Here is a 15,923-nt window from a genome sequence, read left to right on the forward strand (position 1 = left end):
GACGCTATTTGCAGATGACGACGCCCTGACTACACACACTGTGCACGCTCTACAGTGACTCATCAGCCATTTTGGACATGCATGTAGAGAGTTTGGTCTCACTATTTTCCTCAAAAAGACCAAAATCATGAGTCAAGATATCAGCAGTATCCCCAACATCTCCACTGGCGACTACAACCTTGAGGTGGTTGAGGTCTTCACCAATCTTGGCTCCGCCACCTGCACTAACTTCTCCCTTGGCGTTGCATTGAATTCACTGATGGCAAGACAGCAACAGCAATGGTCCACCTTATGTAGAGGGTTGGGGAAAACCATTTACTGACCTCCAACACTGAGATGGTGTACCAAGCCTGTGTGCTCAGCACACTGATCTATGCTAGCAAAGCAAGGACCCTGCATGTCTGCAACGCACGCAGACTCAGTGTCTTCCACCTATGCAGAAGAACTTTAGAACTTTGGGCATTACCTGGTAAGACCATGTCTCAAACAAGAAAGTCCTGTTAAGGCAAGAATACCATACCAAGTCCATTCACCTTGCTCACCCAAAGGTGTTTGTGATGGCTTGGTCATATCAGCTACACTCAGAATGTTCAAGGACATGCTGTATGGCGAGCTTTTCACTGGCTGCAGACTGTCCTCCATTACAAAGATGTTTGCAAACAAGACCTAAAAACAGATAACATCAACCCGGCTGGGTGGGAAGCTGTAGCTGCAAACCGCAGTAGATAGAGGCTTGAGGTCAATGCAAGCATCTATGTGAGTGAAAAAGAAGAGAGTACCAGCTGGAAGAAAGAAGAGAGCACAGACAGAGGAGCACTGAAACACGTTCTACACCAGTAGAATTTATAATAGAGATGGCCTCTCGAGAATTGGGCTACACAGTCACAGCAGGCGCTGTAACTCAACCATAGACTAATCCTCCGGCGCATACCCCGTTGTCTCTCGAGACAGAAGGAAACCTCCCCTCCCCAAAAGACGCAAGAAGATTCTCCAGCCATCTGCTACAGTAGTCTCCAAAAAATAAAAAATAAACTGCTGCCAACAGTAGATTGTTATATAGAACAGTCTTATAAACTGCCTTTGTTCAAGAGTGGCTTCAGACTAATATATGAATCTGATGCAGTTGCATCCAAACCTCACCTGATGGTGCTGTCATCAGGCGGGATCACATTTTACTGGCATGCTTCTGCTGACGGAACATGACAGGGCAAAGTGAGCAGTCACCCGGAAGTTCTAAGCTTCATGTCACTTCTTCAGTTGTGTGAATGGGCAAAGTACAAAGAGCACACTATTGGACTGATGTATTCAAAGATAATCTGGAGCTCTTTCACAACTTCTCATGCACATTAGGGTTGGGGTTTGAGCCCTAACCCTACACTGCAATTCCTATCATGATGTCAACCCAGTCTCACCGCAGTTTGTAGGACTGGGTTACGAAAGGTACATTAATATGTGTTCGTGACAGGGGTATGAAAATTGGGTATTTTTGGTAATGGGGGCATGAATTCTTTTTGACGGGGGCACAAAATGTGGGGTGAAAGGGGGAGCTCATGGTTAACGTTTGGGAAGGGTACACACTTTCTCTATGGTTATGGTTAGATTTAGGAGAAGGGGAAGATTTTAAATAGCAAAGTAAAGAGACCACGGCACAAAAAGCGGGCACTTTTGTGACGAAGGCACGAAAAAAAAAATGAGACCAGGCTGGATGTTTCCAGATTTTTGGAAAGTGGTGATTTTAAATAATAATTAACAAATATTTGTATACAAGTCATTTTTTTGATGTCATATGAAACATTTTTTTATTTTCTGAGCTGTCAGGCTGTTTGTGTGTGTTGTACAGCTGTGCCAGCAGCTCCCGTAAACGTGTCGGTGACCCAGCTGAGGGCGCACTCAGCCATGGTGACCTGGAACATCCCTCAGGGAGACATTGTGATTGGATATTCCATCTCACAGCAGGTACTGTGCTATCACTCTATAGGTGTGTGTGTGTGTGTGTGTGTGTGTGTGTGTGCGCACCAAAGTGTGACTAAAGGAGCTCAGTGATTGATTTTATTTTAATTTGATTTAATCCTGCCTGCTGGAAGTCTCATTTATGCAGTCCATCACATCAAACTGAGTCTGAGCTAACCCACTGTTCCACTGCGCCCGCATTTGGTAGATGGCCAATTAATTATTGCAGGGTTAGAAATTGAAGGCATATAAATTATAAATTAAATGCATAGGCAACATGGACTGCTGCCATGCCTAGGGCCAGGACCTGATTTTTCAATATTGAATTATATAGTTTTTTTTTTTTGTGATGCTCTTTATCTCTTGAGGAGTGGATGACTCCCCCCCCCCCCCCCCCCCACACACACACACACCCACTGCAGGGTTTCAATATGCAGTGTCATTCTTTTTTTCTAGTAGATAGTCAGCATTTTTCATGATAGCATAGACGTTTGGAGATGCTTATAAACATTTAACCATTTGAAAAGCTCATTAATGTCGTCTTTGGCTGCTGGAACCTTTTAAAAGAATAATAATTTCTTGATTTAAAAAAAAAAGGTCTCGCCAAATTCACCCTACAAGTTTCCAAATACCTGGTAAGCAAAATATCAATTGGCCACATTTGCCAAAATTGATTAAGCAGCATTAATTAATGTAGTACTGGAAGCCTTGTTTCAGACATTTGGCATTTTGTTTCTTGTAATATATCACTGCGGTTCATATTGTCTCATTTTTACTGAAACCCTAACTCAGCTCGGCTCATCTTAAGCCGCCTTTACCTCCCACCATTTGGCAAATGCAGACTCAGACGTTTGCTGAGCTCTGAGTGGGAGGTGTCTCCATTAATGGAAATGAATTTGGCCCACGCTCGTCTCACCGGAGAACGTTCTCGTCGACGATGCCAAACTGCTTTTTAAAGTCAAGTCTGACTCACAAGCATCCAGCTTTTGTGGTTTTTGTAGAAAAACACACAATAGTATAACTTCAAAGATCACTTATGTAAAAACTGTTGTTAAATATTAATACTGAAGGTGCTGTGAGGGCACAGAGGAGGTGTAATCTTTGTCTTTTTCCCAACCCTGAGATGACTGTGGCCTTACCGCTTGTGGGCAGAATCATTCAAAGTGTTGCACATTTTGACTTCAGTGGGATTCTCGGTAGTTGTAGACTGTGCGATTTGGAACAAGTGTTTAAATTTTTATGATAATCTAAATTTAAATTTGTCATTTTAAAGGAAAGTCTTTGAGATTTACGGTAGTGGTTGATATTTTCAGTTCTGTCACCACTGAAAATTATTGAATTCAGATTTTTCACAAGTTAAGATGTAAAGCCCCATTCTCACTTTCATGGATATGTATCCTAGAAGGTCATGGTTTGAAACATTGGAAAATGTTAGATATTCCAGGAGGATGTCTGTGATGAATCAGGACCTTCTGTCATTGTACTGTGGTCTTGTTTCAACCATGACTGAATTTTCAATATGTTCAAAATTGTCTTTTTTCCATCTTGACCTAAGATATACTTTGGTAATCCCTTGCATTTCCATGGAGCCTATAATATTGTCATACTTGGCATAATATAACCAGAAGGTTTTCAGGAAGCACCTCAGTTGTGCTAAGGTTATATTACCGGTGTGTTATAGTGTCTGTTTTTTGCACACATCGTATGACACAAGCCCCGCAAATGATATCATCAAACTGCACAGTATTGGGAAGAGGAGGAACTTTGCAATCAATTTGTCCAAAGGTTTTCAGGTGAAACTTGGTGTCATCATCAAGTTAATCAAAACAAACATCAGGTCATGTATAGGAGCGTGTGCTGTTACCATGCAGTGCCATATCCACCAAATGATGGAACTTCCTTGAGTCCAGCATGCAAACCATCCAAGCAGCCAACTGGTCCATCCCCAACTCTCTAAAGTAACCAGCTGTCTGCTGCAAACAGGTGAATCATGGGCGTACTCCTCATCTGAGCCTAATCTCTTCTGTGACATCAAGTCTTTCCACAGTGACACAAGGAATCTCCACAGATACCTAGTACCAAAAACTTCCAGTTGTCATTTCAGGTTCAGTGGTTAGGCCCCAAGTCTCACAACCATGCAGTAAGACAGGAACCACTCAGACTCTAAAGACTTGGACTTTTTGTCCTGCATATATCAGCAACCTAAGCTCTTCCCAGGTATCTCTCAGTCTCAAAGGCTGAGGACCCAGAGACATGAATGTCTCAGGCAAGATAAGTGAATAACTTGCATGTTCAACATTTTCACCTCATACAGATACACTGGAACTCAGGAACTCATTAAAAACCTGGGCCCATATTCACAAAGCATCTCAGAGTCCTCCCAACTTAACCTAAAGATTCCTAGCAAGGAATGTTAGCTTAAGAGTGATCCAGGAGGTGTCTGAGAGAAACTCTGAGCAAGGAGTGGACAGAAACTTCCATCTTTGTGAGGAGGCGGGATTGATTCAACTGATCATATAACCTGATCTGTATTAAGAAATGTGTCATCGTGAAAAGAATTAAATGTCATGATGATAAAACTCAGCAAAATTAAATTAATTGTTACACAGCTTCAAAAGGTTTGAATGCACCTCATTCACATGCTGATTATTATATTGATTAGCTTATTGTTGTGGTTACTCTTCAATTCAATTTCAATTTATTATATTTATATAGCGCCAAATACTTTATATATTGCTTCACACAAGTAATGTCTAACATTATCAACCTCTAGAGCAAGCACACAGGCGACAGTGGTAAGGAAAAACTCCCTCTGATGATATTGAGGAAGAAACCTCAAGCACACCAGACTCAAAGGGGTGACCCACTGCTTAGGCCATTCTAACAGTTACAAGGTTTTTACAAAGTTTTATAAAGGTTGGAAATGCTCCATGCTCATGATTGCACACAAACGAGAAGTGTGAGAAGTGCTGGTACGTGTTGCAATCCAAAGTGAGATCGGTGAGTAAGCTCTGGCTGCTGACATCTCTTACATTGATATTAATATTTGTATGCATTTTATAGAATTTGCATGCAATTTACATTTTTCCTTAGCCAGGTATCGCAATGCTGTGATGACCTTCATCTTGGGTGTTATTACGTTACTACGCTGGGTGGGAAAAGTAAGCACATTCCTGATGAGGCCAACCACAAACATTATTCTTGCACCATCAAGCCGGTAACGTGTTACTGAATCACAGCCATTTAACATACGGAGAATGTCTCTCCTTTCCACAGTCTTGTCTGTTTAAGACACTCTCAGGCTTCTTAAAAGTCCTCCTCCCTCCCCTTAACAGTTTTGCACACCTTAGGAGCTCTCTTAAGGCAACGGACAATGCTGAGATCTTGGCAGAATCAAGGATACCCTGACTGTAGCACTTGAGAAGCTGAGTGAGGAATTATCCTGGATCAAGACAAAGATGCAGTGCTCGTATTCACAAAGCATCCTAAAGCTAAAAGTAGGTCTTAGTGATGTCATTCTAAGAAAGTCTTCCTTGAATTCTTAGACATTTCTTAGAATGACATCACTAAGACCTACTTTAGGATGCTTGTGAATACGAGCACTGCATCTTTGTCTTGATCCAGGATAATTCCTCACTCAGCTTCTCAAGTGCTACAGTCAGGGTATCCTTGATTCTGCCAAGATCTCAGCATTGTCCGTGATGTCAAGGTCAGGTTTGCAAGACAAGTAACCAGTTAAACTTAGTTATTGGTCTGAATTTGGACATGAGATCCTGGGTCTTTTTGCTTTCTTTATACTCTGAAATGGGAGATGTTTTATTCTTTCAATTATTTTCATAAAGTGAAATTGTTGAAACCTGTTTGTCACATTTTACCCATAACAGGTGAAATTTGAAGCAGATCCATATATATTCTGGATTTGTGAAAATGTTCATGATCTTGGCAAAAAAAAAAAAAAAATTAGCAAAAATATTATTTGTCCAATTGCCAGATTTTAGGATTGCTCAGTTTTGTTTAGTCATGTTCCAACACACATTCCTATTTATATAACATCCACATAAAATATATTGAATGTCATTTTAAACATCAAACATGCCTCAGGCAATAAAATCCAAGCTGTGCTGGTCTTATGTCAGCCTTCATCTGGTTTCCCTCACCAGCTGCTGCAGGAACTTATTTCACATCCAGGAACTTCCTGTTGTGGCTGGCGTGCCTGGCTGGCTTTTGTTTGTCTTCTGTTTCTGTCTTTTGGTTTTCCTTCCAGGTGGTGCGCATTTGGGACTGAGTGGCTGTGTGGCTGAGTTACCAGGACCTCATCATGATCACCTGAGGCTGATCAGGTGCGGCTCGTCAGGACTCACAGCTGTGGTGCATCTACACGGATTGGAACATGGTGGCATTTAAGTCTGGAGTACACAGTGTGTATTTGCCAGAGACTCGACCTTGTGACCAGACGGGTGAGATCGTCCTCTCGAGAGCCATCTCATCATCAGTGGATGCAGAGAACGTCCAGGTTTGATGCATGGTCTGTGAAAGAGGAGGGGGTGAGGTCTCACGCTCGTCAGCACACTTCCTGAGGTACGTTAGGTTTTGTGACTAACATTTATACAGTCAGTAAATGTGGTGTCCCTCACACCTTATTGTATTGAGCTGTTATGTTAGTCGTTTAATCAGCTTCCACTGCAGTTGGAGTTTGTGAACAGGGTGTTCCATGCCTGCAGGGTGGGAAGCTGATTAGCAATTAAGCCAGGAAGTGTTTGCTGTTTATGTACACCTTTGAGCGGTCTCTCTGTGTGTGGAGTGTGGACTCACATGATGATTTCTTCTTTCACAGACTCGGTTTGTCGCGGCCACCTGGGGGGTGTCGGCGGGGTCCTTGGGTCCGAACAGCTTCTGGCTCCGGACCGTTAGTGCTGCTGGGAGCGCACCGTTTACCACCTCGCCAGTCCGCGCACTCATTGGTTATATTTTTACACATCACTGTTATGTAATTAAATTTAGTTATCCTTTGTACCATGCTCTGCTTATTTCATACTGGGTCCTTCAAACGCTGGTCGGTTCTCCGGGCTGCGTCCGACACATAACACTTCCTCTAACAAGCCGAGGTGTCTGTTTGTGGAGGAGAAACAGGACGAGCTAAACTGCAGCTCAGTCGATGAGCTGTTTCACTCGTCTGAAGTTCCAGATCCCACAGTTCAGACTGCTCAGAGCGTTATGTAACAGTGCTTCCACCAACACGTTAATCCACTTAATGATGTGTGATATGCACATTACAACCTCCAGAAACCGTTATTCTGATTTATACATCAACACGTACCACAAAAACAGTTGAATCGATTCTCTTCATGTGGGTGAATGGTGAACAGACACAATTCAGATAGAAGGTGATGATTCCTTTTAGGCTTTCACATATTTTTTTATTGCTTTATGTGTTGGGAAAGTGTAGTGACACGGACCCACAACAGGGGGCGTAAATGAACGGACAATGAAAGAGTGGAATATGAACACTTTACTGTCGTGAATGAGCACAACCACAATACAGAGGAATATAAGATTATGCAAACAGTCAATCACAAAGGTGAAGTGTGGGTAGGCTCGAGGATAGAAGATGTCTGTCCTGAGAAGAACCGGAACCACACGATCTCCTCCGCCACCGAACCCGGAGAATACTGGAGCCGCCAAGTTCCGAGTCCCCAGGTGGCCACCGTCTCCGAGTGTTGGATCTGGTACTGCTGGCGAGGAGCAGAGACAATAAGATGTGGGTGTGTGTACACCCAGTAACAACAAAGGTGGAGATTCCACCTCCACCTCTAACACAGTAAGAGACTGAGGGCTACTTAGTCTGACGTGCGTCACTTGTCACGTTTCCCCAAACTTAGCGTCCCATTAACAGTAGGCTCCTCAGGAACTCCTGCAACAACTCAGAGAATTCTGTGTTTTAGCACAACAACGGCTGAGAGTATTACCTTCACAGGTCGAAGATATCTCGGCAATGAGGTGGAGATGACGTCCGGGTTTTATGGAGTAGCATGATGAAGTGTTGATGGGTGACAGCTGTCATGAGATGATGAGTGACAGCTGTCACCCCCGGCTGTGTCCGTGGCGGCAGCGCCCTCTCGTGCCTGAAGCCCGCACTCCAGGCAGGGCGCCATGTGGTGGTGGTGGGCCAGCAGTACCTCCTCTTCTGGCGGCCCACACAACAGGACCCTCCCCTCAACGGGTGCCTCCTGGCACCCGACCAGGTTTATCGGGGTGTCGGCGGTAGAAATCGGCCAGGAGGGCCGGATCCAGGATGAAGCTCCTCTTCACCCAGGAGCGTTCTTCAGGTCCATACCCCTCCCAGTCCACCAAATACTGGAACCCCCGGCCCATTCGATGGACGTCCAGGAGCCGGCGTACTGTCCAGGCCGGCTCCCTGTCAATGATCCGGGCAGGAGGCGGCGCCAGACCAGGAGCACAGAGGGGTGAGGTGTGGTGTTGTTTCAATCTGGACACGTGGAAAACAGGATGGATCCGCAGTGAAGCTGGGAGTTGGAGCTTCACTGCGGCAGGGCTGAGGATCTTGAGGATTTTGAAGGGTCCGATGAACCTGTCCATCAACTTAGGGGAGTCCACTTGGAGGGGGATGTCCCTCGTCGATAACCACACCTCCTGCCCGGCCTGGTATGCAGGGGCCGGGGACCGCCGGCGGTCTGCATGGGCCTTAGCCCTCGTCCAGGCCTTCAACAAGGCAGAACGGGCGGTGCGCCACACCCGACGGCACCTCCGCAGGTGGGCCCGGACCGAGGGCACACCGACCTCTCCCTCCACCACGGGAAACAACGGGGGCTGGTACCCCAGACACACCTCAAATGGGGAGAGGCCGGTGGCAGAAGACACCTGGCTGTTATGTGCATACTCGATCCAGGCCAGATGGTCACTCCAGGCTGTCGGGTGCGCGGATGTCACACAGCTGAGGGTCTGTTAAAACTCTTAGTTGGCCCATTCTGCCTGTCCGTTCGTCTGTGGGTGATACCCGGAGGAGAGGCTCATGGTGACCCCCAGTTCCCTGCAGAAACTCCTCCAGACTTGAGAGGAAAACTGGGGACCACGATCCGAGACTACGTCAGTTGGTATCCCATGCAGACGGACGACGTGGTGGACCAGGAGGTCCGCTGTCTCCTGGGCCGTTGGGAGCTTCGGGAGGGCCACGAAGTGGGCCGCCTTGGAGAATCGGTCCACTATCGTGAGGATGGTGGTGTTGCCCTGGGACGGTGGGAGGCCCGTGACGAAATCCAGGCTGATGTGGGACCAGGGGCAATGAGGCACAGGAAGTGGCTGGAAAAGTCCTTGGGACCTCCTGTGGTCTGCCTTGCCCCTGGCACAGGTGGTGCAGGCCTGGATGTACTCCCAGACGTTGGCCTCCATAGACGCCCACCAGAAGCGCTGCTGGACAACCGCCACGGTCCTTCGCACCCCTGGATGACAGGAGAGTTTGGAACCGTGACAGAAGTCTAGGACCGCAGCCCTGGCCTCTGGTGGGACGTACAACTTGTCCTTCGGACCTATCCCCGGGTCCGGGCTCTGTGTCAGGGCCTCCCGGACGGTCTTCTCCACGTCCCAGGTGAGGGTGGCCATGGCAGTGGACTCCGGAATGATGGGCTCCGGTGGATCCGACAGCACAGTTTTGACTTCGTCTTCGTGTACCCGGGACAAGGCATCTGATCTCTGGTTCTTGGTCCCGGGATGGTAGATGATCTGGAAGTCAAAACGCCTGAAGAACAGTGACCAGGGGGCTTGCCTGGGGTTCAGCCGCTTGGCGGTCCTGATATACTCCAGGTTCCGATGGTCGGTGAAAACCGTGAACGGCACAGACGCTCTTTCCAACAGGTGTCTCCACTCCTCAAGAACCTCTTTCACCGCAAGGAGTTCTCGATTGCTGACGTCATAGTTCCGTTTGGCTGGGGTCAACCTGCGAGAAAAGTAGGCACACGGGTGAAGAACCTTATCGGTCTCTCCGCTCTGGGATAGCACGGCTCCTATCCCTGAGTCAGAGGCGTCCATTTCAACCACAAACTGGCGGCTAGGGTCGGGCTGCACCAGAATTGGTGCAGTCGAGAACCGTCATTTCAACTCCTTGAACGCAGCTTCGCACCGATCTGACCAGGTGAAGGGGACTTTTGGAGAGGTCAGGGCTGTCAGGGGGCTAACTACCTGACTGTAGCCCTTAATGAACCTCCTGTAGAAATTTGCAAAGCCGAGGAACTGTTGCAGCTTCCTACGGCTTGTTGGTTGGGGCCAATCTCTCACCGCCGCAACCTTGGCCGGATCAGGGGCGACGGAGTTGGAGGAGATGATAAACCCCAGGAAGGACAAAGAAGCGCGGTGGAACTCGCACTTCTCGCCCTTCACAAACAGCCGGTTCTCCAACAACCGCTGCAGGACCTGACGTACATGCTGGACATGAGTCTCAGGGTCCGGAGAAAAGATGAGTATATCGTCCAGATATACGAAGACGAATCGGTGCAGGAAGTCCCGCAAGACGTCATTTACCAAAGCTTGGAATGTCGCGGGGGCGTTAGTGAGGCCGAACGGCATGACCAGGTACTCGAAGTGACCTAACGGGGTGTTAAATGCCGTCTTCCATTCGTCTCCCTTCCGGACCCGAACCAGGTGATACGCATTCCTAAGATCCAACTTTGTAAATATTTTGGCTCCATGCAGGGGGGTGAACACGGAATCTAACAATGGCAACGGGTATCGGTTGCGAACCGTAATCTCATTCAGCCCCCTGTAATCAATGCATGGACGGAGTCCGCCATCTTTCATGCCCACAAAAAAGAAACCTGCACCCATCGGGGAGGTGGAATTCCGGATCAGCCCAGCAGCTAATGAGTCCCGGATGTAGGTCTCCATTGATTCGCGCTCAGGTCGTGAGAGGTTGTACAGCCTGCTGGACGGAAACTCCATGTCTGGAATCAAATCAATGGCACAATCGTACGGACGGTGCGGGGGAAGGGTGAGTGCCAGATCCTTGCTGAAGACATCAGCAAGTTTGTGGTACTCAACCGGCACCGCTGTCAGATTGGGAGGGACTTTGACCTCCTCCTTAGCATGTAAACCGGGAGGAACCGAGGATCCTAAACACACCCGATGGCAGGTTTCGCTCCACTGAACCACCACCCCAGACAGCCAATCAATCCGGGGATTGTGCTTCAGCATCCACAGGAAGCCCAAAATCACGTGGGAGGTAGAAGGAGTCACAAAAAACTCGATCTCCTCCCGATGATTTCCAGACACCACCAGAGTTACTGGTTGTGTCTTGTGCGTGATTAAAGGGAGAAGGGTGCCATCTAGTGCCCGCACCTGCAATGGCGAAGGGAGCACCACCAGAGGGAGCCCTACCTCCCTAGCCCATCTGCTGTCTAGCAGATTCCCTTCCGACCCCGTGTCCACCAGTGCTGGGGCTTGAAGGGTTAAATCCCCGCTCAGGATTGTAACTGGGAGTCGTGTGGCAATATGTGTGTGTCCCACGTGAATGTTATGACCCCCCCTTAGCCCAGTCTCTAAGGGCGAGTGTTGTCGTTTTGGCCGTTTGGGGCAGTTTTTCTGTATGTGCTCTTTTGAGCTGCAGAGAAAACACTCCCCGCGGACCAGCCTCCTCATTCTGTCATCTGTTCTCATTTTGGCCCTGTGCGTTACCATAGCAACGTCAGCAGGGGGAGCTGTTGCCACACGGAGCGCTGCGGCTGTGGAGTGTGGGGAGGGCGGAACCCTTTCGGAACCGGAAGGGAGAGGGACGGCGCGTACCCGGCCACGTCCTTCGTTTCGCTCCCGACGGCGTTCCTCCAACCGATTGTCCAACCGTATAACGAGATCAATAAGCCCATCTAAATCTCGCGGTTCTTCCTTCGCTACCAGGTGCTCCTTCAGGACCGATGACAGTCCGTTTACGAAGGCGGCGCGGAGCGCAACGTTATTCCAGCCGGACCTCGCAGCCGCGATGCGGAAGTCGACTGCATATTCGGCTGCGCTCCGGCGCCCCTGTCTCATTGACAGCAGCACTGTTGAAGCAGTCTCTCCTCTGTTAGGGTGATCAAAAACTGTTCTGAACTCCCTCACAAACCCAGTATAAGTGGTAAGGAGCCATGAATTTTGCTCCCAAAGCGCTGTAGCCCAAGTGCGTGCCTCACCACGAAGAAAGTTAATTACATAAGCCACCTTACTGGCGTCAGACGCGTACATTACGGGACGTTGTGCAAAGACGAGCGAACACTGCATAAGAAAGTCCGTGCATGTCTCCACACAACCTCTGTACGGCTCTGGGGGACTTATGTATGCTTCAGGGGACGGTGGGGGGGTTCGTTGAATGACCAGTGGAACATTTATATCCTGCACCGGGTCGGCAGGAGGAGGAGCCGCAGCAGCACCCTGAGCGCGCGCTTCCACCTGTGCGGTGAGAGCCTCCATCCTGCGATTAAGGATGACGTTTTGCTCGGTCATCAGATCCAACCGAGCGGTAAAGGCGGTGAGGATTTGCTGCAACTCACCAATCACACCTCCTGCAGACGCCTGCGCACCCTGCTCTTCCATTGGCTGTTCAACAGATGGGTGATGCCCCTCGGGATCCATGACGTTGGCCGAGATATCCTGTTGGGAAAGTGTAGTGACACGGACCCACAACAGGGGGCGTAAATGAACGGACAATGAAAGAGTCGAATATGAACACTTTACTGTCGTGAATGAGCACAACCACAATACAGAGGAATATAAGATTTTGCAAACAGTCAATCACAAAGGTGACATGTAGGTAGGCTCGAGGATAGAAGACGTCTGTCCTGAGAAGAACCGAACCACACAATCTCCTCTGCCACCGAACCCGGAGAATAGTGGAGCCGCCAAGTTCTGAGTCCCCAGGTGGCCACCGTCTCCGAGTGTCGGATCTGGTACTGCTGGCGAGGAGCAGAGACAATAAGATGTGGGTGTGTGTACACCCAGTAACAACAAAGGTGGAGATTCCACCTCCACCTCTAACACAGTAAGAGACTGAGGGCTACTTAGTCTGACGTGCGTCACTTGTCACGTTTCCCCAAACTTAGCATCCCGTTAACAGTAGGCTCCTCAGGAACTCCTGCAACAACTCAGAGAATTCTGTGTTTTAGCACAACAACGGCTGAGAGTATTACCTTCACAGGTCGAAGATATCTCGGCAACGAGGTGGAGATGACGTCCGGGTTTTATGGAGTAGCATGATGAAGTGTTGATGGGTGACAGCTGTCATGAGATGGTGAGGGACAGCTGTCACCCCCGGCTGTGTCCGTGGCGGCAGCGCCCTCTCGTGCCTGAAGCCTGCACTCCATGCAGGGCGCCATGTGGTGGTGGTGGGCCAGCAGTACCTCCTCTTCTGGCGGCCCACACAACATTATGACAGCAAATCAAAGTTATAATAATGGTAGAAACACACACATATATACTGGATCATGCAGCCAGAAACACGCCACAAAGCCAAAATGTTGTAGTTGATGCTCCCCCACAATGCAAGTGACACTCCTCATCTGATTTTCCCGAAGTGACTGGTTTTATGTATATAAGGGAGCTCAGTGCTCCAGTATCAAAAGAAAAAAGATACAATCGAAACTGGAGATCCAGAGGCTGCCATGCAATGGAAAGCGCACTGAGCAGTGTGGACCTAATAAGCAGACCCTGAGAGAAGAGAGCAGTGCTAAGGAACTGAGTGATACACCTGCTGTGGTTCCCACCTATTGTGGTAAGACTCAAAGAAGCAACACAACTAAGAGAAGAGTATGACTCCCTCACCTCACTGACAAAGTCCCATCAGATGAGACGCTTGCAGATCTGAACACATCTCGACTCACCATCCCCACTACCAGCATTACAGAAACCACTGAGTTTGTATATGTCACTGTAAACCTAGAAACAATTGGGTATAAGATGAAGAATGCAGAAAAGCCAGGAAGGACATTAAGCATCTAACAGAGGTACAGAAGGACATCATAAGAGACAGGTCCTGGATACTAGTTACAAGGCTGAAGGGATCCAGCAGAGAAGCAAAGGCCAAGAGAATAAATGGCCTCTTCTCCAATGAGCCATAGGGTGTAGTTCCAGCTGCAATGTGAAAACAGCAGTGCAAGGACAGACCCGCCCAGACCTGAAACTGAGCAATACTGGAAGAACATCTGGGAGAAAGATGCATCACACCAATGCTAAGTGGCTGGTGGACCCAAGAGCATACCACAGCCACCTCCCAGAACAAGGACCAACAAGGACATCCAACAATGAGTCTCTAGAATGAAGAGCTAGACAGCACCAGGACCATGATCCGCCTTGTTGGCTGAAGATGCTAACCATGCTCCATGAGAGCCTGGCAGCACAAATGGTTGGGCTACTACTGGCAGGTAGTCACACAAACTGGCTAACACAGGGCAGAACTGTCCTAATCACGAAAGACCCCTGTACGATACCCTGTAACTACCGGACAATTGCTTGCCTCTCCACAATATGGAAGCTCCTCTCAGGCATCATAGAAACCAAGCTGAGTAGGTACATAAGTCAACACATGAGCACAGCTCAGAAGGGCATTGAAAACAATACCAGAGGGTCAAAGCACCAACTACTGGTTGAGGAAGTGTCTGACATCAAAAAGTCCTACCAGTGCAGCCCTTCCCGTGCTTGAGGAACACACATACTACACCCCATTTAAAGCTGTTTCAAGCACAGTAGTTTCTACATGCACAGATGAAGACTTGCAAGACTTTGAGGATTTTTCACATGAAACACAATACAGTAAAACTCGCCTAAACCGTCATCGTATAAACTGGATATTTGGACGCACCGGACAAAAGCAAAAGTCCCAATGCTTTTGTATGGTTTTCCATGTAATAAACACCATATATATAATGGATTTTGCATCACGGAGTTTTGCAAAAATTGGATAAAACAACATCCTGTCGGGCCACAAAGCATTTTCATTAAAAGCCCCTTGCTGGTACAGCCAACTGGTTACTAGATGTGCCCACTAACAGAGGTATGAAAGTTCAGCATTGACACTCACAGATTATTTTTTTCAAACCGAGGGGACCCACAGTCTGACAGCACCTGCTACATCGGCCACTGTGAAAGGCTGTGATCATTTTTACGTATTCACTCCTTCCTCTCCCACCATATTTTAAAGGTTTTTGCAGTGTGCAGCTGATTACACCTGCAATTCATAGAGGAACCTTACCTTTGATTTGGAAGTAGTAGAAAGAAAAGCTCTTTGAGGGACAAATTCTCTAAAAAATCCAGATAAAGCATAATCCACAAAAATTGCATAAAGAAAAGCTCATTGAGGGACAAATTCTCTAGAAAATCCAGATAATGCATAATCTGCAAAAATTGCATAAAGACGTGATGGAAAACTTTAAAACTATCGTGCTACTGAGTATTTGATGTCAGTGCATGGCATGCAGTTACAGAGCTGCAGAAGCATAAATCAGGGTTTAGGATTTTAATGTGCCACTCTGTGCACAGCGGACTTAGACTCGACCAAATGTAACCTTTTTAATGGACATTATGCCTGTCGCTTATTTAAGACAGGCATTTATTTTTTTCAGAGGAATTTTTGATCCGGTAATTAAATGAGGTAGGTGTTGGGGAAAGTGTAAGACACAGACCCACACAGGGGGCGTAAATGAACGGACAATAGAGATGCCAATAAATACAATTTAATATTGCAAATGTGCACTACAGGTCAAAATACTGCTTTAGTCTGTCAATCAAAGTTCCACAAAAAAAAAAAGGTGACGTGTGGGCAGGCCCGAGGATAGGAGACACCTATACAGAGAAGAGCCGCGACCCACAAGATTCCACCGCCAACGGAGACCTGCAATACACCGGAGCCACCAAATCCCGAGTCCCCCAGGTGGCCACTGCTCCCAGCTGTCAGATCCGGTACTGCTGGCAGGGAAAACAAACAGGTTACGGTGGGTGTGTGT

The 15,923-nt window shown here is 47.8% G+C and overlaps 1 protein-coding gene across 3 annotated transcripts in view; it reads left to right on the plus strand.

Moving 5' to 3' along the window:
- The window catches only part of LOC117517102 (fibronectin type III domain-containing protein 4-like), a 91,218-nt gene that overhangs the window by 48,307 nt on the left and 26,988 nt on the right, over positions 1–15,923 (plus strand). For all 3 annotated transcript variants that reach the window (XM_034178042.1, XM_034178027.1, XM_034178034.1), the window contains one exon: positions 1,841–1,956. In XM_034178042.1, coding sequence (XP_034033933.1) covers positions 1,841–1,956 — 116 coding nt within the window. The remainder of the gene's footprint in view (positions 1–1,840; positions 1,957–15,923) is intronic.

This window comes from Thalassophryne amazonica, chromosome 1 (assembly GCF_902500255.1).
Source record: "Thalassophryne amazonica chromosome 1, fThaAma1.1, whole genome shotgun sequence".
Classification (NCBI taxonomy): domain Eukaryota; kingdom Metazoa; phylum Chordata; class Actinopteri; order Batrachoidiformes; family Batrachoididae; genus Thalassophryne; species Thalassophryne amazonica.